The sequence below is a fragment of the Ceratotherium simum genome, chromosome 23 (assembly GCF_057802395.1).
Source record: "Ceratotherium simum simum isolate JZ-2026a chromosome 23, ASM5780239v1, whole genome shotgun sequence".
Taxonomy (NCBI): Eukaryota; Metazoa; Chordata; class Mammalia; order Perissodactyla; family Rhinocerotidae; genus Ceratotherium; species Ceratotherium simum.
Genome location: NC_141922.1, coordinates 19,893,371 through 19,918,779, shown reverse-complemented (window position 1 = coordinate 19,918,779; position 25,409 = coordinate 19,893,371). Strand labels below are relative to the sequence as shown.

The following is a 25,409-nucleotide window of genomic DNA, read 5'->3' as shown; positions in this document are numbered from 1 at the left end:
ATTATCTTAAGCTATTCTAGAAATGCTAATTGTTGTTCCTAAACACAATCTTTATGTGAGTCAAAAAAAGTAATTCTGAAACCAAACCAACTACAACTTCAAGAACATTATTAGGATTAGTCAATACCATGAGCTCCTCACAGACATTTCTATTGGAGGCCCAAGGAGGCAGGGTTACAAACAGTACTTTTCTTTCCAGTTTGATTTCGGAACCCTTTGGAAAATGAACCAGAAGAATAAGGCAGATGAAAAACTAAACTATCTCCCGTGTACTCAAAAAGCTGATGCGGAGAATAAGGCTTATATCTGTGGAGCAGCAGCCTTTCTAATTATGTTCCCCAGTATTAGACAGTCTTACTTAGTCCCATACTGCATCTAGGTGGGGCCAGCCTGCTCCTGCAGACACAGTGCATGCCTCTTCAAAAGGAATGGTAGCTCCTAGTGGTAGCTCACTCCTAGAAGAAAGGGGGAAGGATAAGCTGGGCTACCCCATACTCCTTCCACACTCACTAATCAGAGTAAGTCATTTCTCTTAGGGAGGAAGGAGCGAGACAGCTGGGAAAGGTTACTACTACTTAGGGAAAGGTTACTACTCCTTACTTACTTACTACTATTAAGGTGGGTTATATCTGTGGATGGAGCTTCTTCCACACGATCAAAGAAAACCAGAAGGAGGAAAAGTGCAGCCACCTCTCTCTCCCTGATTAATACTAATAAGACACAGTGTTCCCTTCTGGGGAATGCAGCAAGGCCGGAGCAGATGTAAACTGACCAGAGTTGACCTGTAATGAACCAGTTCCTCATCCCCGTCCAAACAATAAATGACGTAATTGGAAGAGACTGGGGTGTTATCTGCAATTCCCATTATTTTCCCATCAAGTCTGGCTATACAGGATGGATTTAATCAAGATTTAGCCTATTTATTTATATCAAAAGTAATTATCTTTACAGTTCTCCAAACTACTTTATAAAAATAGTAGGGATTTGATATACCACTTTTGAATGGAGAAAAAACAACCTAAGAAAATAATTTGTAGAGGCATTAACTTTCAGAGTTCAAAGGGACCTTACACAGATATAGCATGAGTCCGTCACATAATTAGCTAAGGAATTCCAAATTTTAAAAAATGTATCTGTCTCAATTTTACTAATAGCTATTTTTTTTCTGAAAAGATTATATATTAATGTAGAATGTTGGTGAAAACAGCTATTTAAATGTATTATCGAAACTTATGACTTAAGGAGTATATGGGGTATCCAGTTATAAAAAGTGAACTTATCACTTCTCTTTATTTAACTAATAGCAATTTTAGGGTTAACTTTTGAATTTTTAATTTTATTTTACGTATTTAGAGTCATCCATTTTCTAAATAAAAACCAATTTATTGTTTGTTTGTTGTTTGGCATTCTATTCTGGTCCAGCATGGTCTCATTTATTTTATAGAAAAAAAAAAATTTAGGCTGAATCTAGGCTTTAGTTTTTCACTGCAGAAAGTAGGATTTTACTAATACTTGGGTTTGTAGGTTTGTACCTAAGAGTCCTAAGCCTCAGAAGCCTAAACAAATTACTCCAAAAGTGATGTTTTGCTTCTCCCATGCCTTGTCTATCACTGGTTTGTGCATGGCTACAAGCCAGGCAGGAGGGTAAAGAAAGGTGAAGGCAGAAGGTCAACCCACCTTTAGAACCCAGCATCCTGAGTTTATGGCGACACCCACCTCTATTGACTCAAGCCGGGAAAGGTAAAACCAGAAAGCTAAAATAAGACTAAAAACAACAGGAAGGGGGCAATCCAGAATTAATGTTCAAGTCACTCCGCCTACTTGTGAGCATAAACAAGCCAAGGCAACTGCCCCTTTGAAATGACTAAACTTGAACCAAACTCCTGAGGTTCTGCATATTAAAATTGGCCCTGCCTCTCCCAGTTTCCAACAGCAAAGGGCCAGAAGTTCTCTGAGAGAGATTGTTCACGTTGTGAGTGTAACTGTGTTAGAAGGGAAAGCTCTGAGAAATCTCTTGGGAAGGTGTTTGTTATAAGGGATTCAAGAACTTTCAAGCAGTTCACTTTCCGGATATTGTTTGGTTATAGAATGCCAACTAGAAAGCCACCATCTAGGACAGTCTGTAAAAGCATGTATGTTCTTGGATCTAATAGTATTTATTTACTAGTTGTAAAGAGTGTAACTTTAGGCCCTCTTAAAATCAGTATAGTAGGAACGGCATTTCTAGTTGTCTCCTCACAAATTAATAACAAGTATGTAATTTCACGAATGTTGGCTATTTAGCTCTAGGATAGAAGCTGTGGGGGACATACACCAGTTCACGCAGAGCTTAACCTCACATGGGGGAAGGCTACAGGACATGAACTGCACACAGAAAAATTAGAGGACAAATCAAAACCCCTTTCTGTCCAGATGGAATGTATCATTGTAATTTGTTTAAACCACATGATCACTGGGCATAAGATTTCTCACTAGGAGATATGGAAACGAAGCAAAGTCACCAAATTCTGACTAAAATGAGTGGAAAATGTCAAGACAAAAAGATATAACTGGGAGGAACCAGCCACCTCGGTCTTAACCACAGAAACATCAACTAAAGTTCATAAGACCATCACTCCTCTTCCTTCACTATCCTAGCCAAGAGTTAATGCCCTCCCCTCTCCTCCCTAGCTAAACCAGGGGTTAGCTAACTAAGGTCCACAGGCCAAGTCCGGCCTGCCACCTGTTTTAATATGGGCTGTGAGCTAAAAATGGTTTTCCCTTTTTTAAATAGTTGCAAAAGTCAAAAACGAATATTTTGTGATACATGGAAATTACAGAAAATTCAAATTTCAGTGTCCATAAATAAAGTTTAATTGGAACCCAGGCATGCTCATTCATTTTCATATTATCTACGGCTGCTTTCACACTAAAAAAGCAAAGTTGAATAGTTGCAACAGAGACCATATGGCCTGCAAAACCTGATATTTAGTAAATATAGTATCAGCCTTTTACAAGCAAAGTTTGCCAACCCTGGGACTAAAGTGATTGGTTGCAGGGGGAGGGTTCTCTTTCATAAAATTAAAAAAAAAATTAAAAAGTTGAGATTAAATACATTCTAAGCTCCAATTTTAATTCTAGTAGATTTTTTTAAAGGTTCCCTCTGTCTCCATGTGTTATAAATAACAGTAACTGCATAAAAAGCATAAAATGTAATAAACTAGATTTTTTTCTTTAGCAAAGATTTGCCTACTATAAGAACAAATGCCCTCAGAATCAAGAAGCCTCAATTAAGTCTTGAGTTCAATATCTTACTATTTCTATGACCCTGAACAAGCCATTTATCATCATCATGGTACTGGAGTGAGACACTGCATATAAAAGCACTTTGTAAATTACAAAGGACTGTAGAGAAGTACTCCATTAGTATTAGGTAATAATCTTTAAATTTTTATACTCCCTAAGTAAACCCATACCTAAAGGATCATGACAATCATTCCTACAAATAGATGACTTAGAGAGACTCTCTAAAAGGAACATGGGAATTGATTATATACCAAGAATCTCTTATCACAATGAACAAATTCAAATGTATCTAGAACTATTTGTGATAGTTACGGACTATTGCTCTATAGTCTATTACACAAGTTATTAGACTATAAGTCCATTACAATTTATCTCACTGATCTTAATCTGCCTCACTGTAATTTAAATAAAAACCTCCTCTAGAAGTATTGTTCCTTACTGTACCAAATGCCTTTCAAATTCTAAGACCCAAGTCTAAAATGCCAAGTCTCTGTTTGACTTGTTTTTACCGCGTTTTCTTTCAGACTGACTCGTGGATTCTGGCCCCCTCCGCCTGCCCCATACCACTTCAAAGGGCATTGAGAGCTACACAGCAAGAGGAAATTACTCTGGCCGCCTTCAATAAGGAAACAGATTGGAAATAAATCAAGACCCCTTCTGTTGCTACTGCCTTCACTCTTTTCCTGATTGTAAGGCTCAGTCCTTTATTAACCTTGACCCTTCATCTTAACCTTTACCCAGTGAGACAATTTTTTTCTATAGTGTGTAGAATTTGCTCTTGGTCATGACCCCGCTACCCAGTTTCCCTGCCACAACTTAATGACAAAGTAAGTGGAAAGTCCCCCGTACCCCTCCTTCCCCTCGGGACATTTCACTAGTGAAAAGGAGTAGGCCAGAAGAAAAAAAATTCACACATAGTTATTTACTAGCAAACATGAGATGGTGCTGGTTCCAATACCAGAGTAAACACACAGCTGAAAGGAAAAGAAAGCACTGTTCAAATGTTAGAATCTAACAGATCTGAGTCCCAATCCACCATTTACCAGTTACATAAACTTGGACCTGCTTTTTGACCTTAGACTTCTTATCTCACCTTCCTAAGCCTGCATCCTTTTGGTGAGAAATATGGATAATCGTATCCACTTCATAAGTTTGTTGTAATGGTAAATTCATTTGACAATGTATGTAAGGCACTCAATAATGGTCGGCTCGTACTAAATGCTCAATAAAAGGAAAACATATGTACTAAGAAGTGATAAACCAAAACCACGGGCACAAACTAAGGACATTTAGTCCAATGAGAAAAGGGGTCCTTCTTATTATTACCATAAATGATCTATGACTCACTCAGAGAGCAAGAAACTAATGCCTAGTCCAATATCCAATAAATTTAAATTAAACAAGTTGAATGCTTGAGCAGATGAAGTAAAAGTCCTTAGATTGGGTTGTTTACTAGGGAAAAGAAATAGAAAAATTAGAGAGCAGTTTGCAGTTGATTTTGATTCATTTATAGCCTGGAATGTACCCTTGGAGTACAATGTGTGAAAGTTGATCATGTAGCAAAGGTTGTACCCTGGATTTACTGAAACTTACAAAAGTGTTTGTTGCATTTTGACTTGGTAACTCTTCATTGACATTGAATCTGCTAAATGTGATACTACTTAAAATAGGAACATAATCTTTGCTTTCGGAAGTACTTAAACGTATATGACAGAATTTTATTTTTTTAATCTAGACCTTGAGAACTAAATTGTTTGGTGAAAAAGAGTACATATCACTGGTAATTTGTGTGGGACTGTATACATGCAGGAAACGGGGAAAACCAAAGAATTAGGACAGAAAATAACCTTCACAAAAATAGAATATTGCACACAATTTAAAATTTCTCATATAACCAAAAAGGTCAATCAAAAGCTTATAGTGTATGGTCATTAATTATATTACAACAAACTCCTAGGACTTTATTAATATTGCATGATACTTTCATTTAAAAAAAAATCTTGATTTTCTACTTATTTGGATTCTGGATAAAAGGAGTGTACAGGTAAGCCTTACAACTAAGTTTACTAGCCTCAGATTACGCGGCAAATACAAAATGACAAATGATGGGAGTGGCAAATACAAAATCATAAAATCTAAGAATTTTAGACCTAAAAAGATCCTTTGAAATTAATCAGTAAAACCACTCCAGGAGGGGAAATACCCTCAAAGGAAAAGAAAGATGATCTTTCTTTTGGGGGACGGATGGGTGATGGGGAGATGATTCTCTCTTACAGTAATTTGGTTTATGGCATGAGATCTCAAATTTAGTCACTGGAAAGCCTCTACATCATAGACATCTAAGCAATTTGGCCCTTCTTTGTGGCTCTTTTTAAAAGGAATTAGGAAGATATATGTCTTCGTTGGTAGAATGAATTACTCAAATTGTTATAAAATAATTCTTGACTTTGGTCAACCTAGAATCTCTTCAAACCATTAAGGTTAAAAAAGGAATCATTTGGTTATTCTCTCTTCCTTTTTTTAGGAAGGGTTAAACATGAGTGAAAGCTATAAAAGGTGCAAAGCAAAAGTGACAAGTCAGCTGGAGAAGTGGAAAACCAAATGTTGTCACCTCTAAAGCTTAAGCCGCAAAACATCTTTATTCCAAATGGTTGGAATTCTCATTCTAAAGAAGGGAATCAGGAAATCCTATAATGATGGCACTTAAATCAGAGTTTACATTCAACAACCCAACTTTGGGGGAAAGGGCAGATTAAAAATGAAAGTGAGAAACATGATAGTAACTGATTGATAAATAAAAAGCAAATTCTGATACCCCCCCCTTTTTTTTTAATTATACTCTGCCACAGCCTGGGTTTGTTGCTAGAAAAGAAAATGTCAGAAAAATTAACAGTACTGAGTTAGGGTCCTGAGCTGGGAGTGATCTCAGAGATCATCTGTTCTACCAATTGAGACCCAGAGCAAGTGAACGACAGAGTTGAGTCTAGAATTCAGATTTCCCCATTTCTAGTTAAATGTGCTCTTTATCTTATCCTCTAAAATGAAGGATACAAAGAAACATATAACTTTCTCAACATTGGTCCTCAGAATATTTCCTATACAGAACAGGAACCAATCAAATATTATATACTGTAGATTCTCATTATTCATGGTAATTGTGTTCTGCAAAGTTTCTGTGAACACTGAATTAGCAAATATCAAAAAATTCTCCTTTCTAGCAGAAATACAGCGTTAGGTTCCTCTGAGTCTCTGGTTACAACATTTTTATCTACTGATCACTACCTAACCTTGTTTTACTTGTGTTTCTGTTTAAATATACCTCATTTTATATATATATAGAGAGAGAAACATTAACATTGAATTCACAGCCAACAGTACTATAACTCATGCCTGAACAAGCTCACCTAACAAACATATATCCTCTATAACGCAATCACAGCTTTCTTGTGCTTAGGAACACTGGACAGCACTTCAGTATTATACTTGGGGGACATTTAAAATAGCTACATCACCAACAAAAAGCACAAAAGTGTGAAAAACATGATAGTAAATAGGCTATGAAGAGGTTACTTGTTTAGAGCATAAAAGCTGAAACAAGAAGGCAAAGCATAGTCTTGTTTGACCTCAGCTGGGAACATGCACATGGGGCGACTCAAATGTTTTGCTGCTCTGCACCTTTGAAATGATCACAAAAGCACTGCAAGTATTGATTTGGGGATTACAAATACATTTTAGGGAGTAGGGTAATTTACAAATACAGAATCCATGAATAATGAGAGTCAACTCTACTATTATCAATGATTTAGTTTTACTTTTCTCCTACTCAAAGAATCTTGAATATCCAGGATGCTGCCAGATTAGATTAATAATAAAATTGCCTCCTATAATCTTCCCTTTTAGAAAATGTTCATACTTTTTGTATATTTTCTACCAGAGAAATCCCTAATGCACACATCAGGAGATATTTGTTTTTTCCTTTGTCACATAGACTGGTGGCCACTTATGTTGTAATATCCATGTTTAGTAATAAGAGATATGAAAAGCAATTATATAATCTAGATATCAAAGGATACTTGAAATGTCTTCTGATATTAAGTAAATAAAAGATACAAAAAGTAAATATAATATAATCCCAAAATTGGTTTAAAAATAAGGGAAAAATAGAAAGGTATACACTAGAAAGTATTAAATTTGATAGTCTGTGTTTGCTGCAGAGCATTTTAATTTTCCTCATTGTGCTTTTCTATATTTTTTAAACATACTACCATAAAAGTGTGTTATTTGGTAAATAAAAAAGCTAATATAAACACATTTTGAAAAGGTAAGAAAGATTTTTGCTCTACCTTAAGCCATATTCAGACAGGTCAGAATCTGTCCTTCTTTCAAAAAAGTTTCTCCAGAAAATACTTTGATTCAAAATTAAGAAAGTCTTCCTCATTCTCATCTTTATTTCTCATTCCCTTCATCTTCTTCTCTCATTTTGTCTTTTTCTTCTGCTTTTTTTATCTTCTCTATCTCTGAAAGCAGCCACTAGATGAATAGCATCATAGATGAATTTACTACCACTGGATTTTTCCTAAAGCTTCCCTCCATATTCCATGTCAGCATTAATTCTTTGAATGGCTTCTAAAGCTGAGACAGTAGTCAGTAGAGAAGACTGGAGATGAAAGCAGAGAGAGAGAGGGAGAGGTGCTAATTGATAAAGCCTTGTTCTGGGGGAGACCAACCAGAGGGAGCCAACCTAGAAAGCCCAGGAGTGCAGGTAGAAAGGTCAACCTTGAAATAGGAAACGAGGTTTGGTACCCTTGAAACTATAAGCAGGAGTGAAGAAGATCTTGACAGCATTCAGAAGCAGTACTTTTGATTTTCTCTTTCATAGGAGGCAAGGTCATCTGTTAGTAGTTAAACAGGGAGGAGTTTGGGGAGGGTGCTGGGGGAGAGGGGTGAAGGTATGAAATAATGGGTCATGAGAGCAATAAGCAAGACATCTATTAAACATCAAGCGAAGAGAGTGCTGACCAGTGCCAAAGACCCAGCTGCAACTGGAAACCAATCATTTTGGCCATCTCTCTGCACAGTTAAGCAGTGTTCTTCAGCCAGGTGAGCAAGTATGTGAGCAGATGGTCAATTTCCTTCCTAAGCCTCCATTTACTCTCATGTATTAGCACCTGAACTTTGCTTCCTTCCTTCTCTAACCAACCTGAAGTCCACGTTCAATCACTTGCAATACTTAGTAGCCAACATCCTCAACACCTCTTCTCTCCTTTGTCTTTCTGTGGTTTCTGCTTTGCAACTCTCAGACCCTGGGTCAGTCAGAATGGAAGGTGAGAGTACATTAGTTTGAACTTTATGACATTTCCATTTTTATAGGGCACACATGGTTAAATATTGGGGAACTTGATGAGGGATGGCAGGATGGAATTACCTGGTTTCAGAATGCCAAAAGATTTTTTTATCCTTGTTTGAGCACTTAGAATGGACTGAGAATCCCAGGAGGATTCGGGGCCCAGTAACAGCTGCTGCTCCGGTCAGTCTATCCGGAGGCATCAGCCTGAAGGAAGGAAAGTTCTCAAGCCTGATTAGGGCTCTAGCAGAAAGGCTACTCTAACATTTCATATTTTGTATTATTTTTTCCTGGACAGGCCCAATGTCAAGTTGTCAAGGATACAAACAAAATTCAAAACAAGAATGATGGGAGAAGGGGGTTTGAGAGGAATAGGTTTAAAAAAAAAAGAAGAAAGAAAACCCACACAATGATGTCTTAATTAGAAATGGCAAACATAGGAATTGTTTTCACTAGAATCAAAGGCAAAATATCAAAACAGATGTTTTCGCATTTTAGGCCCAGACCTTCATTCTTCAATACCTCTGTAAGTTTCCCAGTCATCCCCTCCTTTAAAAGGATCATTTCATCCTCTCATCGGGGCCTGAAGCTGCACTACACAAATACGTAAAAATGTCCTGAGTTAACTGAAACTACCTTAATTGTGAAAGTTCTAGAAATTAGGAGAAACTTGGGAGTGAAACTCTATCAACTGCCTAGAAGGGAGAATAATATGCAGATTGGTCGCAACTGAAGAAATGCCTCAAAACTCTTCAGGTATTAACCAAAATTAAGCCTGTGGTGGCAACTGACATGTACTATAATTTTCAAGTAAGACTAGATGATCATTTAATACATAACAATAATATTAACAGCAAACGTTTTAATAATACCATCATTAACAACTTTTGCTATCTTTGTAACTTTTGTACCCTTTGGAAACTTTTTTTGAAATAATTATCTCAAAGCCCCTGTGAGATTGGTTTATTCTATCCACAAAACCGAGGTCAGGTAGGTGGTCTTGCTTAAGGTTAACCAGCTAGTAATACCTGGATTAGAACCTCAGTCAGTTGACCCTGAAGCCAGAGCCCATTCCCCTCCCATTACACAAAGAGACCCATTGGGCATGGCTTTGCAGCAATAAAGGCCCCTAAAGTATATGACGGGTCTTCTAAAAACTACGATTTCACTTTTAAGAGAAAAGGAAGAGTGTCCCAGTGGATTTTTTTAACCAGAGACATTTCTCCCTTCTCGATATCATCATAGCCAAAATCAAACTAAAGTGTCTGCAGAAAATTACCACTAGAAAATTCACAGGGACCCTACAATCGTTCTAAAGAAGAAAACTTCAATGAGAACTAGGAGAAGAGAAACCCTAGAGTGAGCAGTCAGAGAATTAATGAAAGACACAGCCTGTCTAATTTTCATGCAAGCAAACACCATCACAAATGCTTTCAAAGGTCAAGTTGCAGAGAGTGAGGTAATGGTGTTTGGGGAGTGAAATAAACATTACTTTGGTTTTGCTCTGGGAATGTTGTTTTTTTTTCTCTCCCTTTTTCATTTCCTTTTCTCTGTCTCAGTTTTGAGTTCCTTACCATCTTAAATGAAAATTGTTCTCACCACCCCCATTTTTCCTGGTGTGCGTGAAAAATATTTTATAGCCTTCCCTTGAGCCTGCAGATTTTCTCAAGACCCTTCTGCTCAGCAGACACTATTTTCTTACAAGGCTGGAGATTTTAAGAGTGTGGAAAATGACGTTGGATTTGACTTGGCAGAACCCAGCGGGCAGAGAAGGTAAGGGAGGGGGAGAGAAGGGAAGGAAGGGTCTCCTGTTCAAAATAATCTTGATTTCCAACCAATAACACTGCACAAGTTAAGCGTTTTCATAGATAGTCTTAACAGTGTTACATGTGTTTTTTTTTCTCTCTTTCAAAATGTGCTTTCAACAGTCATGCTGTTTTCAAATGAACTGAAAGGAGCACTGTGTTCAGGACGGACAAGGATGGGCTATAACATATGACTGGAGAGATACAAAAGCCGCTTTATTTAAATGTATGTTTGCCCTGGCAGGAATTTGGAAACCTACCTGTACATAATCCACACTTCGTCCCAGTGCTCTGAAGGCCGTGTACATGACTTCTCTTTTTCCACCCCATTTTTGCATGATGCAAATACTTTTGTTGGACAAGACCAACTGGGTGACATGCTGAGAGCTTTCTTTATGTGACTCATCCGTCTCACCAGGACCCTTCTCGTGGAAGTTGTTCTTCCAGATATAAGTGGCTGATTTGTCCCCACCCATGACTTCACTGAAGATGTCCATCATGTAAAGGTCATCTTCCGAGTTCCCATCTATGACCATGACAACTTTAATCCCAGGGTAGGTTAGCCGTTTCACAGATTGCAAACATTTCCGTAAGTAGTCTGGATCTTCTTGATATGCAGCGATGCAAAGAGCAACAGTTTTGTTCAACTTAATGGGGGTTTCTAGGGATTTTTTCATTTTTCGATGCTCCAAAAAGGCAAACAGGCTTTGGATGATGAGGTGTGATGCTAAAAAGGCACCATATAGTCCAAAAGAGAAATAGTAATTATCTGTTTGGATAAATTGGTAGCCAACAATATAAGCAGCGGTGATTCCAAGGAGGAGAGAGACTCCAAAAAGTGTGGTTCCAATTATTCTCAGGATACATATAAACCTCTCACAATGCATCTGTAATATAATCAAACGATATTGGTTAACCACTCTTGTCCCATACTTGTATATACATGGCATTGTGGGGAGAGTATTGGACTAGAAGTATCCAGGAGTTCTAACCCTGAGTTTCTCACTTAACTAACTGTGACCTTCTGCACCTCAGTTTGCTCATCTGCAAAGTAGGGTTAAGGATATCCTTCTGGCACACCTCAGAGGGCTGCTTCAAGAATAAAGTGAGATGATGGTGCAAGGTATTATTGAAAACCATAATATCTTAAATAAATACATGGATGTTCTATGTTTAGTGTGTTAGATCATTTGTCTACAGATGCACTCTACGTATGTGGTTATTGCTAGGCACAGAACCTAAACTTCCTAGTGAGCAAGGCAATTTTTCTTTCTATGCCGTGTTGCCCCCTCCCCTTCAATACTGACTAGTGAAAAGTCCACAAGAGATTTTGGTAAATTTCTCCTGTGTAATTTCCTCTCATCTCCAATGAAAATCCCTGAGCTCACACCCTTTCCATGCAGCCAGCTGAGGTTAGAGATCAGGATACCCGGATTCTAGTACTAGCTCGTCAATCAACTAGCTGCGTGACCTTGAGCGAGTCACTTTACCTCTCTGGGCCTCAGTTTTCTTAATCTGTTAAATGAGGGAGTTCGCACCCAATTATTTCCAAAGTCTCTTGTTGACATTAAACATTCTTTATGCCTAGGTATCCTGCACAGACATCTATCAAAGCTCCTGTAATTCTGAATTGCATTCCTTTGTTCAGATGGCTGTCTCCTCCATCCACCATCACTAACACCAGATGGTTAGATCTTGGGGATCAGGAACCTTCCTGGAACACAATAAGCCCACAATAAATGTTTGTAGAAATAAACCATAAATTAAAGAAGAAATACCATCATGCTTAATTTCAATAGGTAAGTTTTCCAACCTCTTAATAGCTGTAACACATTAGACCTGAAACACATTTCAGCTCTTAATAATAGTCAATTTTGTACTCCTCCCTATGATTTGTGTATCTCTTGAATAAGGTTTTGAACAAATACAGTAAAGGAGGACCATTTTTCCATATTTCCCAAATCATCTCCAATGTTGAGCATAGAAGAGATACCTGGTAGACATTTTATTTTGTTTTTCTTTTTGGGTTCCTAGACCCAATTCCCATGTGTGTGGGGGTGGGGGGTGGGGGCGGGGTGTTTTCCCACACATCCAACAAACAATTTTCCAGAACACCAGCTGGGTGTCTTACAATTTGACTCAATTCTGACACTATCTGCCAGGAGCGAGTGTCAGATTCCACAGGCTAAGGGTTCAGTCCTACAAGACAGACCCCTTCAACTTTAGACACCAATCATAAGCCCAGGTTGTTAGCTGTGCTTGTGACCAATGGCTATACATCAGAGGTTCCCAAGACTCCCTCCTTGGGTTCAGTTAATTTGCTAGAGTGGCTCACAGAACTCAGGAAACCTGTTTACTCATTAGATTCCTGGTTTATTATACAAGGATATAACTCAAGAACAACTAGACGGAAGAGAGGCATAGGGCAAGGTATGGGGAAAGGGCACAGAGCTTCCAGGCTCTCTCCGAGTGCACCACTTTCCCAGCACCTCCACCTGTTCACCAAACCAGAAGCTCTTCAAATTCTCTCCTTTTGGGTTTTTATGGAAGTTTCATTACACAGGCATGATTGGATAAATCATTGGCCATTGGCAATTGACTTCAATCTACAGCCGGTCTCCCCTCCCTGGAGGTGAAATTGGAAGTTCCAACTCTCTAATTACATGGTAGGCTCCACTGGCAACCAGCCTCCATTCTCAGAAGCTTTCCAAAAGTCACCCCATTAATAACCAAAAGACATCTCTATCGCTCTCATCACTTAGGAAACTCCAAGGGTTTCAGGAGCTCTGAGCCAGAAACAGGGACGGGGATGAAGACCAAATATATATTTCTTATTATAAATCACAATATCACAGTTTTTTCCCCCTGAAGAATACTTTCCTCCTCTTCCAAGACTGAACTATAATAAGGGGCATAGTTGGTATAAATGCAGTATCCTGATCTTCAGTCATTCACAACAACTTCAGGGTTTTGTCATATTTACATATAATTAGTACCTAATCTTTTTCTTTAACTCGACTAGGTTTTTTGTTTGTTTGTTTGTTTGTTTGTTTTGCTGAGGAAGATTCACCCTGGACTAATATCCATTGCCAAACTTCCTCTATTTTGTATGTGGGTCACTGCCACAGCATGGCCACTTGATGAGTGGGGTAGGTCCACACCCGGGTACTGAACCCGGGCTGCCGAAGCGGAGTGCACCAGACTTAACCACTCGGCCACCAGGGCTGGCCCCCGACTCGACTAGTGTTTGAAAGCTAAGTAACTGTACTTTAAATGGAAACTTAGGCTAAGCCATTATCTGTGCAAAATCTCTTGCTGGATATATTATTTATATTTTTCCTAGTCCACATTAAGACTTAAAATTAAATATTCACATAACACCTAGGATTATCTTGGCTGTTACTAGTTGTGTGGCCATCACATCACACAGCTCCAAGAGGCACCATGTACATTCTAGTCCCTATAGTCATACATTGAGGTGGTCCTGGGAAACTTTAACATGGCTGCTCACCAATTGTGTTTCCTCTCCTTCTGAGCACAGACTGCTTGATGTGGCCATGGTATCCCAGCCTTTGGAAATCTGAGGGGGGCCAGTGCCAATAGGGACTTTTAAAATAGAGAGTGGGCCTCCTGCAATCTCTTTTCCTTCCACAGGCTTGATGCTCATATCAACAAGGTCCTAGAGGATTGCAGTGCCCAAAGATAGAGGGTGCTTTGTCCTTCAACTGCCACATGGAAGGCAGCCAGCCACTAACCGGGAATACTTGCCTTGGACTCTTCTGTTAGCAAGAAATAATTTCTGAGTTTTTGCTTGTTTGTTTGCCCATTATGCATTTCGAGTTTAACTCACTCTAACTAATCCCACCTAGGTAATACAAAGCAGCCTGGGGACCAGGATTCTAGCTTGTGGACATTATTTTCTTTTATTTAATGGAGATGATAGTAGCTGTCAATGACCCCTCACAGGACCACAGCGAGGAGCAAAATCAAAGCATTTGTGAAAGTGTTTTAAAAAACCAGAAACACAATGCAGTTTAAAGTATCAGCTAACAAGGAAGCTAAAAAAAACAAAAAACAAATGCGTGTTCCACTTCTAGCACTTTATAGGACACCACAGTATGTAACATGTGAGCCTGATAAAGGTAATCACAACACAAATGAAAAGTTCGAGCTGCTGGGAAAATAGTGCTGGGGACGAGTGAAATGTTGAGTTTTCAGTGAAAGGCAAGAGAGCATCGCATCCCTTGTTAATTAAAACGGCTGACGGGGCTGGCCCCGTGGCTAAGCGGTTAAGAGCTTGCGCTCAGCTGCTGGCAGCCCAGGGTTCGGATCCCGGGCGCGCACTGACGCACCGCTTCTCCGGCCATGCTGAGGCCGCGTCCCACATACAGCAACTAGAAGGATATGCAACTGCGACATACAACTATCTACTGGGGCTATGGGGAAAAAAAGGAGGAGGATTGGCAATAGATGTTAGCTCTGAGCCGGTCTTCCTCAGCAAAAAGAGGAGGATTAGCATGGATATTAGCTCAGGGCTGATCTTCCTCACAAAAAAAAAAAAAAAGCTGACGGGATGCTGAAAACTCCCAAAGGGTGCATTAACCAATGCCTAAAGGTGCTGGAGCACCAGACTTGGAACTTGTCACTTCCAAGACATGAGTCATTCTCACAAGGGTGAAAAATTTCAAGGGGGCTGAAACACTCTGCCAGGGAGAAGCTTAAGTGTATGTTTCGCCTGTGTTTAAAATCACCATAGCCAGCAAAAGAACTGCCTGTCATTCTTTTCCATTATTCACATTTTCCTTGCTTTTATCAGCACACGTGGACACAGAGAGTGTCCGCATAGCATCTGCTGGCCACAGCTGAAGTGGGAACACCCTCTTACATCATAGGAGTCTACAGAATGTCCTTTTGAAGCCTGGGAAGAGTTGCTAGTAAACTGCAGCAACGTAGGTAGAATTTTCTGTTTCTGCAGGGTACCACATTCTTGCCCAGTACGACACACGCAGCATCTCAATACAGGCCAAAGGGCAAAAGGCACATTTCAGAGCCAGCTTTACCGAGGGAACACATTGATCTCAGGGACTGACACACAGGATGTGTTTCTTTATAACTCCCCCTGGGCGATTTCATAGATATGGGCACCATATGCGTAAGCCTTTCTGAGACAATCCCCAATTCAAAGACTCTGTTTCTTAAGCAAACCCTCCTTGTCAGACATATGGTTTTGTTGTTAAATTGGAAAATATAGTTAGTTCCATCCTAGATCATAAAAGCTTACTGCTAGACAGAAAGATGATTTAGAAATCTACCTTCCATAAATATCTAAAATATAAAACTTGGATTTTTTTGCCCAGTATCAGACTTTAGCGGATTAATTAATTTTTAAGTTGCTACTGGACCTGATACCAATTATTCCCTGAGTACTAATCTTCAAAGAATTCTAGGCCAAACCAAGTGTTAAAGAATAGCTTGATGCACCATAACGTAAGCTCCACAAAGTCAACAGATTTTTTTTTTTTAATCTATTTTCACTAATGTGCCCCAAGGACTTAAAACATTGCCTGGCTTATGGTTGGTATTCAGTAAATATTTGTGGAATGAATAGATGTAACTTTATTCATCAACGTCATCATTGGCATCACTGTTATATCAATTAACATTTATTCATTTACTAGGTTTCAGGTAATGGGGCAAGTTTTGTTTGTTTTGTTGAATAGCACGATCCTATTTAATCTTAATAACTTCATGTGGTAAATACGTTGTTAATCTCATGTTACGAGTAACCCATATGTGGAGGAAATCAAGACACTGAGTATTTAATTAACTTGCCCAAAGTCACAAAACCAGGAGTAGGATCCACATGGTGGTATAATGCCAGGCAATTAGAGTATTCTCAGTAAATATTTGCTGAATAGATTTGAACCCTCATGACAAAATAGGCAGCTTCCTTTTGTTTCTGGATAATAAAACATGTTGTATAAGGAAAGCTTAGAAAAGAACTTTGAAAACTGTTTTCCTGCTATTATGGAAAATGAGGAACTGACACTCACTCAGGTACAGATACAAGATCATCCACTACTCAGAGAAGATCTCTGGGCTCATATACTTTCCTATGTGGGTAGAGCCAAAAGGGACACGGAATGAGATTGTCTCAAAGGAAGCTGGTGGTTCCCCAAAATCCTGTTTTATCATGAGAAAGGGACTCCTGTATCCATTGGTGCCACCTGTAGAACAGATATAAGCCTTGCTGTTAGCTCATATACCCCAAGTGGGAATCCATAGGTCATTGGGTATCAGAGCATTTTCCTTCCCCTTGACCTTCTTGTATTAACCAGAAGGCAAATGTTGGATGAGAGGGAATAGCAGCTGCTCTCACTGCCCTGGCGCAGCGGCGAGAACTGAGCTCCCATAGCTTTCATAAAGTGGTCCTTCCATTTTGGATCTGGGAGAAGCTGAAGTGAATTCACATTAGCCGAGTCAGCATCTGGGAAAGGCTACAGAGACTAGGCCAAGTGAGACCTCTTCTGAGAGGTCTTAGCTTGTCACTCCCTTCTAAAGTAACCCTTCCACCCTACCCTCTCTTCACTCCCTGTCACTCTCTCTTCCCTGACCCCATTTTTCAAAGTAGCACTATGTACACTCTACAGCCACAGGAACCATTGATTGCGTGTCTCAATCATTGTGTATTCCTGTACCGAAAAACTGGGTCTGGCACATTGTAGGTACTCAGTAGATACATTCTGAATAAATGAATAAGTCCATTTGGACTCAAGCAGTCAATGCAGACTGACAGAGCACAGGTCCCTATCTTTACTGCAGGGGCAGTGAATACACGCTGAGCCCTTAAAAATACCCTTCATCCAGCATTTTTACTTTCTTTTTAAAAAATCATTTCCGGGCTGGCCCCGTGGCGTAGTGGTTAAGTGCGTGCACTCCGCCGCTGGCGGCCCTGGTTCGGATCCCAGTGCGCACCCGATGCGCCGCTTGGCAAGCCATGCTGTGGCGGTGTCCCATATAAAGTGGAGGAAGATGGGCACGGATGTTAGCCCAGGGCCAGTCTTCCTCAGCAAAAAGAGGAGGATTGGCATGGATGTAAGTTCAGAGCTGATCTTCCTCACAAAAAAAAAAATAATAATAAATTAAAAAAAATAAAAATAAAAACCATTTTTGTAATTTCTTGCCCACCTATCTAAATGTAATAGTTTGGGGGAGTACCAGCTCTAGAGGACCTTTGGATAACAAAGTTAGAAAAGGCAAATGGTCCCCAAGAGCATTTCCAAAAATTGCGAGTTGCAATCTGAGCAATCTTATGAGTTCAGGGGTCAAGTCTGGGGCATGAGGGATAATGAGATCATCTTCTATCAACCTGAACTCTGGTACTTGTACAGTATTTATTTTCCATTGATCCATACACTGCTTCGTGTCTTGGTTCTAACGACTTGTGTGTGCATATATATGCATATGCATGCATGTGCACATGTATTGGCCTCTGGAGCCAGATTGAACTGGGATAGACTCCTGCCTCTTCCTTTTAATAGCTGGGTAACTTTGAACAAGTTACATAATACTGGCTATCTTCAGTTTCTTCATGTACAAAATGGAGCTAATCATATTGACTTCACAAAACAGATTTTGAGATTAAAAGAGGGAAAGCATTTAAGCACCTAAAAAGAAATCATTAACAGTTAGAGCTCAGTGATGTCAGCTCTTTGCCAGTTACTGCCCTGCCAGTAACTACCTCATCAGTCTGACTCTCCTTCTCTTTAACCCATTGTTTGTTAGTTAACCAGGGATAACTGGCATAGTGGAAAGAACAGCTGGACCAGGAAGACATGGAGTCCAGACCAAGTTCTGCCTCATATTAGCTGTCTGACTTCAGACAGACCACTTGAGGGTTCTGTGAACAAGCCATGTGTCCTTGGATAATTAATACCTCTGAACTTCACATTTTTAGGAGTAGGCTTGAGACTTTGTTAATTTTAATGTTGCTACCACCTATAGCTGAGTGTCTACAGGAAGGGCAAATGTAGGTTGCAATGTGGGCATGCTCTTCATCATAGTCACCTGAAGAAAGATGAGTACAATAGTAAATTCTTTTGGTTTCTACTCTCTGAGCCTCATTACCTCATTTCCTCATCTGCAAAATGGGAATAATATCTTTTTGTAGGGTTACTGTAACTAGGTAAGGAATATATATATTTATCCCGGCTTCAATGGGATATTAATGGCTTCTGAACAAAGGAAGAGTAACTTAAGTTATAAAGTGCACTTGTCACTCTTCCTCATTATATTCTAAAGGCCACTGAAGACCACGTCAGTATCTTTTTAACTTGTAGCCAATATCTAAACACACAAAGGCACCGAGGCCAATAGGAGATATTTAAAGAGTGTTTGTTTAGTGAATGCATTGCTCAAGATCACATCTGATAAATAGCAGAACTGGTTCTAGGACATAGGTTTTCTTTACCCGAAAACTCATGTTGTATGGAGGAAGGGGGACTAGACCTCAAATTATATGTAGAATGAATAGAATTAGGAATATAAACTTAAGCAGGTGACGCTAGCAAGGAATATGGAAACCTGCTTCTTTGTAATAAGACATATTCTGCTTATAGCCAGTTGCTTGCTAATAGTGGATTTGGAAACTATGGTGAGCAAAAGGTTAAAAAGTAGTGGTTCCCCAATTTTGCTGTACATTCAAATTACCTGGGGATCTGTAAAAATTACTGATGTGTGGCTCCTACAACACTCTGAGTTAATTGTATGGAGTGCTACTAGGGCATCAGGAGCTTTAAAACCCCCTTACGCCATTCTAATTGCAACAAAGTTTGGCAATCACCGGGTTAAAGTCTAAGGAAGCTTTCATGATCTCATTTGCATTGATACACACACCCCTTATGTGTACTGCCTCTGCTACTGTCGAAATCTGAGATAGAAGTACCCAAAGGAAGCCTCCCAATGGTCCTCACCTTAGAGCACATTACCCTCTGGGACACATTAGGGCACATGACCCTCCCCTTGTCCCCTTCTGACCTCCTCTCCCCGTCCAGCTTTGAAGTTGGCCTTTTTCTCTCCAGCCCCACTGCAGTTATCCTAGCAGAGAGCCTGGAGCCAAGGTTGCCGGCTTAGGCAATCAGCCTTTCAAAGGCCTTGTCACCCCAGCTGTGTCTGGTTCCAGAGCTTCAGGTTTCAGATTCCTCTTCATTTGTACCATCAATAATAATCTATTACTCCTAGGATGCCAATTCTCCCAACTGCGCTATCGGTTCCTGAACTTCATCATCCTAAACTTCATCCTAAAGTTCAGGTGGCAAAGAGGAAAATTACAGAAAGCTCTGGCATGGAATCATCGTTCCACGTGTTCCTCCGTCAGCTCTTGGGCACCGTCTCTATAGGTCAAAACTCTATGTAGCCATAAGAACTCCAAATGCCAAGTCTCTTCATGAAATCTTTCCTGATCTGTCTCAATCAGACATGATTTCTCCTCAATTTGAGCCCCCATGAAACGCGTCTAATCCAGCTGCAGCATAGTTCAGTTCAAGGGTATTATACTCAAGAATTCTTAGATTCAATTCCATCCACACTCCTTACGAACACTGTGACTTTGTGTGAGTTGCTTAACCTTTCTGAAGCAAGGTTCCTTATTTATAAAATTTTCTTTGCAGGGAGGATTAGATATAATGTATGTAAAGTATCTAATTCAGTGTCTAATACATATTAGATTTGTGATAAACAGTAGCTATTATTTTACTTTTTTTATGGGCCAGATCACATTTTGCCTTACACTATGGTTTTTTAAAGACTTCCTGAGTACACTTTTTTTTTTTTGTAAGGAAGATCTGCCCTGAGCTAACATCTGCCAATCCTCCTCTTTTTTTTTTTTTTTTTTTGCTGAAGAAGACTGGCCCTGGGCTAACATCCATGCCCATCTTCCTCCACTTTATATGGGACGCCGACACAGCATGGTGTGCCAAGTGGTGCGTCAGTGCGTGCCCGGGATCTGAACCGGCGAACCCCGGGCTGGGCCGCCGCAGCAGAGCGCTGGCACTTAACCGCTTGCGCCACTGGGTCGGCCCCTGAGGACACTTTTTATATGACAAATTCCATTAAGATGTGAACTGCAGCTTGTTGATTTTTTAATATTCTGAAGTAAAGATGTGTGCATTTGATGCATTCATTCACAAATATTTTATTATTTAAATTAAAGAATATGACTTCGCTATATTTATTTTGACTCATATATCAGTAACATTTTTCTAGATTGTGGGCAAGGTGGTATACATATGAACTTCACATAGATGACATCCAAAATACACCTGAATAATTTAAGGTATATGCTGTAGGATGATACTTATTCTGTGCAGATTGCTGCCAGAGAGGAAAGGATTAAAACCAAGTTGGGGTGATGGAAATGATTTTTCTACAGGGAGCTGTCCCCCCATTCAACTGTCATACCAGCTGCCACTGGCTCTGTCCTTACAGCCTCTCAGTGAAACACAGCCTGGGTGTGCATAGATAAAAAAGAGAACCCAGAAAGGAATGGTGGGGTTTATGCTCTATTCTCCAAATACATGAATTCATCACTCCCACATCATGTAAAAGTCAGGAAGCTAATAACGTAGCAAACTACTTGATCTTAGATTAATAATGTTCCTGTGTAGGGGTCGCCCGGTGGCATAGCGATTAAGTGCGCGCACTCCGCCTCAGTGGCCTGGGGTTCGCAGGTTCGGATCCCGGGCGCCCACCGATGCACCGCTTGTCAAGCCATGCTTTGGTGGCGGCCCATATAAAGTAGAGGAAGACGGGCACAGATGTTAGCCCAGGGCCAATCTTCCTCGGCAAAAAGAGGAGGATTGGCATCGGATGTTAGCTCAGGGCTGATCTTCCTCACCAAAAAAAAAAAAAAAGATTTACCTGGGTAATATAACTTTGCCAAAGGGGACCTCTACATTGATCTATAGATAAGTGCTTTCCCCACAGTTTCAATAATAGAAAATAAATGAATCAGTGAAAGGTATGTGCTTAAAAATTTAAGAAAAATTGTTTTAAAAGAGATCTTAGTTGGAAAACACGTGTGAAAAGGTATTTATGAAATTCAATATTGTGGGGCTATATTCTACGGACCTAACAAAAAATGATTAGTTCCAATGTGACTTACTTTCTAATAACAGTTTCTTATTCGTTTGTTGCACAATTCTTGTTTTTCAGGAAGATAGCTGGCTAAACATCATCTTTGCTTTGTGGAAAATGACATTTAAATTTGATTCTAGTCAACAATTTAAGACCTTGAATTTTTTTTTTTTCCCCTGAGCTAACACCCATTGCCAATCTTCCTCTTTTTGCTGAGGAAGATGGGCCCTGGGCTAACATCCGTGCCCATCTTCCTCTACTTATATGGGACGCTGCCACAGAATGGCTTGACAAGCAGTATGTCTGTCTGTGCCTGGGATCCGAACCTACAAACCCTGGCCCACAGAAGCAGAGCACGCGAACTTAATCGCTACACCACCGGGCGGCCCCAAGACCTTGAATTTTAATAAGCTGAATAACTTTCTCTGGTAAAGTAAGGATTCAGTTCTAGGTACAATACAAGCAACCTGGGTAATATACATTTGTCAATACATCTACCACACATTTTTCTATTCATGCAATTCAGACAATATATAAACAAGAAAAAGAGAATAGGAGTGATGATATCCTAATTACAATGCTATAATCCAGAAATGCCTACCTATAATTCTGAATTATTTTGTCCTAAAACTGCCAATGCACACACAACATAGTATACATTCTAAAATCTGTACTTTAAAGAGTTTAACTTTTATTGCAAATGTAAAAGAATAGCCAAAATACTAGGGAAATCTTTGATGGAGTATGTGGCTATTCCAAAAACCGTACCTCAGCTGTATGGGCAATCTTCTTAAGCCTCTAGAAAAATGCAGTGAAAACTAATATAATGACTGAGTCAACTTGCACACATTGGAATGAAAGGATAAAGTTTAGAATTTGAGTTCTTTTCAACTCTATTCTGTAAAATTTTAAATTGTATCTACAAATAGTTTGATGGGCATAAATACTTGTTCTAGCCAATTCTGTATAAATACATATTTTAATTTTAAACCTGGCATCAATGGCGTGTGTTTGACTATGTGTTAATCTTTACAAACTTTGTTAAAATTAGTTTTTAAAAAAAATCATAATCCTGTTTAACACTTCCAAAGGTATATTATCATATGCCTTCACTGCAATGAGAAATCTAAGAAAAAACCTTGAAATGTATGACGGGCAGTGGAGCTGTTCTCTCTTATTAGTCGCCTCATTTCTTCAGTAAAGCCCAACTACCAACTTCCTTTGCTTTACTCTAACACTGAGCTGAAAGTCTATATATACTCAGGCCGCCAGTTCGGGGAAGCCCTTCGTGACCAATCAGGGCTTCCCGATCTATTGCGTCACACCTCCCCCCTGGGTGTGACGTCAAAGGCAATCCCAGGCCAGCCACGTGGGTTGAAGGAGTGTAGCGTTTCTAGGCAGCTGTTCGGGAGACACCCAGCAGCAACGGTCCTCAAGGGTGGGGAACTGGGCAGGGAGGGGCCGACAGGGTTGCTACACGCACCGTCTGGGAACACGACTGTAGCAGAACGCTCACCCCGGAGGCGCGCGGGGTCGGTGAGTCCAAGTACTCAGCGCGGGCCTTTAGGGGATGGAGGGAGTGGCGCAGGGGAAGCTGGCACCTAAGGCTATGTAATAGGACCCGGGTCTTGTAAACCCTCCTCCCCAGGCACCGCCTCTCCGCTCCCAGCCCCTCTTTCCAGCCTTAATTATCCTTTCAGCGCCTTTTCCCCTCGGCTGCATTTCCTTGGCCAGAGGAAAAAGCCTCTCTCGCCTCCCCGTTCTCGCCCTCACACAGACCCTCCTTTCAGACCCGCCCTCCTGGTCACAGGGACCCATTTCGGAGCCCTGGCTCATGCTGGGCGGGAACCAGCGTGACGAATTCCGCCCAAGGTGTTGATTATCCATCCCAACCCAGCCTCTGGCTCGCCTCCCACCTTCACCCCGGTTCCCGCGAGCCCCCACTCCCACCCCCGGGCTGGGCGCTCGGGACGGCACCCCCAAATCCCCCACCCAGCCGTGCCCGCGCTGCAGCTGCGGCAAGGAGCGCCAGCGTGCTCGGTGCCACGTCGGAATTGGCTCCAGGGTCGCTGCAGCTGCCGGCGCGCAGCGCGCGGTCCCCACGCACGCCCTGCCCCCGGGCGGCGAGGGCGGGCGGGCCGCGAAGAGGAGGGATGCGCGCCCTCCTCCCGCTGGGGTCTGCGAGTGTCACTGCCTGCGTTACGGACCCCTGGCCCGAGTAAGGCCTCCAGAGCCTGGCTGAGCCCGGACAGAGCCAGCCTGACACTTTAATAGGGTGCAGGGAGTGCAAAGGAGGGGAGGCCGGGGAAAGAGGGGGAGTGGCCGAGCGAGGCCGGTAGCTGCGAGGAGGTGGCGAAGGACCCTCCTTCTCTGGGGTCCTAGCTCTCCGGAGCTGGGAGCCTGGCTCGCTTTAACCCTTTGTCTTCCAAGTAAGAAGCGGGCTTCCCACTTAGAAGTAAAACGCGCTGGGCTGTTCTAGGGCTTTCCCCCCTTCGTAGAGCGTATGGGAAAAAAGAAGGGAAGGGATGGGAAGGCAGAGGGGATGGGGGCGGCTGTGCGAAATGCATTTTCCCTGCACAGTAGAAATTCTTGTTTCCTAACTCTGGAGCCCTCTGCGGCTCCGGAAGATGCAGAATGGAAAAGTACATTCTGGGACGTGCAGTCTTTCCCAGGCAGAGAGGTTACCTGTTTTCCCAGAAAGGTAGCGGATTTCTGGAGAGCGCCGCAGGGATGGGAAAAGAGAGAAATACGTTGCTAAGCCTGACAGTGATCTGAAATAGCCCCTGATTTTGTCTGTTGGAAATTTTCAGACCTCAAACTTTTCTGTCGAAAACTGACTTAAAAATTTTTTAACACTTATGTGGATAATTTCTTCCCTCTCCCTGGCCTATTCGAGGAACCTCATCGTTCACCAGATCGCGCCAATGTAACGTACCTTGTTCAGCTCTTGGTCATAAAGTTGTCCTCAGCCTGTCTGTGTGGTCCCGGAGGGTCGGTGGCGGGCAGTTTGCAAAATTGAGGTAATGAGAGATCAGATGAATTTGAGACGACCGGCCAAAAAAAATAAAAAATTTAAAAACAACATTTAAAAAGGGTGGGGGAGTCTTAAATGTTTGATTCTCCCCCACTTTAAAAGGAAATTTCACTACTATTCTTTTTAAGATTTCCGTTGCACAGCAGCCTTCTAATTCTTAAAAGGAAAATTTATGCTTTAAAAATAAATTAACTTTATTTTTTTTCTTTGCTCCAGTCCCCCTCCCCTGATAGCGGAAAGTCTCTTCTCTTTTTCGTATCAAAGAAAGACCGGTGAAGACTCTGCAGAAGCCAGGGAGCGCAGAATCGGGAGAAAGTCTTTGGCTGGGGCTGGTTCAAGTCCCTGGTTCAATGGGCTGCTGGAAGCCAGGACTGGGTAATTCTTTCCAGACGTCTTGACTTCTCCTTCCTCGCTGTTGTTGCCTTTCTGCCTCCTCCAACTTAAGGGGGTCTTAACAAGTGAGCTGGTGGGTGTTTTAATAGGGCGGAGGAGGGAGTGGGGGGTGAGGGGAGTGGAGAAGGGAGGTACGGACCGGGGAACCCGGAGGGGAGGGGACTGGGAGCGGGGGGTGGGGGCGGGAGGCGGGGAGGGGGAGAGGGAGAGAGAGAAATTGGCCATTCAAAGCCCTGTCTGAGCTAGAGGCCGGTTCTGAACGCCAATGAATTCAATTAACTTGATTGCTAACGTGTGCAGAGAAATGCCGTGCACACAGGCTGGCCACCACCTGATTCCCTCCTTTCCTCCAGCGGTGGAGTCCGGCGGCCACGCTGTGTGGACATCCTGAACTCTCGTCAGAGTTGCAAGGATT

General features: G+C 41.2%; 1 protein-coding gene across 1 annotated transcript in view; it reads right to left on the bottom strand.

Annotated features, from left to right (window-relative positions):
- The window catches only part of HAS2 (hyaluronan synthase 2), a 30,795-nt gene extending 5,738 nt beyond the window's left edge, over positions 1-25,057 (bottom strand). The window contains exons 1-2 of the mRNA XM_004431107.2: positions 24,503-25,057; positions 10,695-11,321 (exon numbers count right to left, since the gene is read on the bottom strand). Of these exons, the coding sequence (XP_004431164.1) occupies positions 10,695-11,321 (627 nt within the window). The 5' untranslated portion in view covers positions 24,503-25,057. The remainder of the gene's footprint in view (positions 1-10,694; positions 11,322-24,502) is intronic.
- Positions 25,058-25,409: the final 352 nt, after the last annotated feature.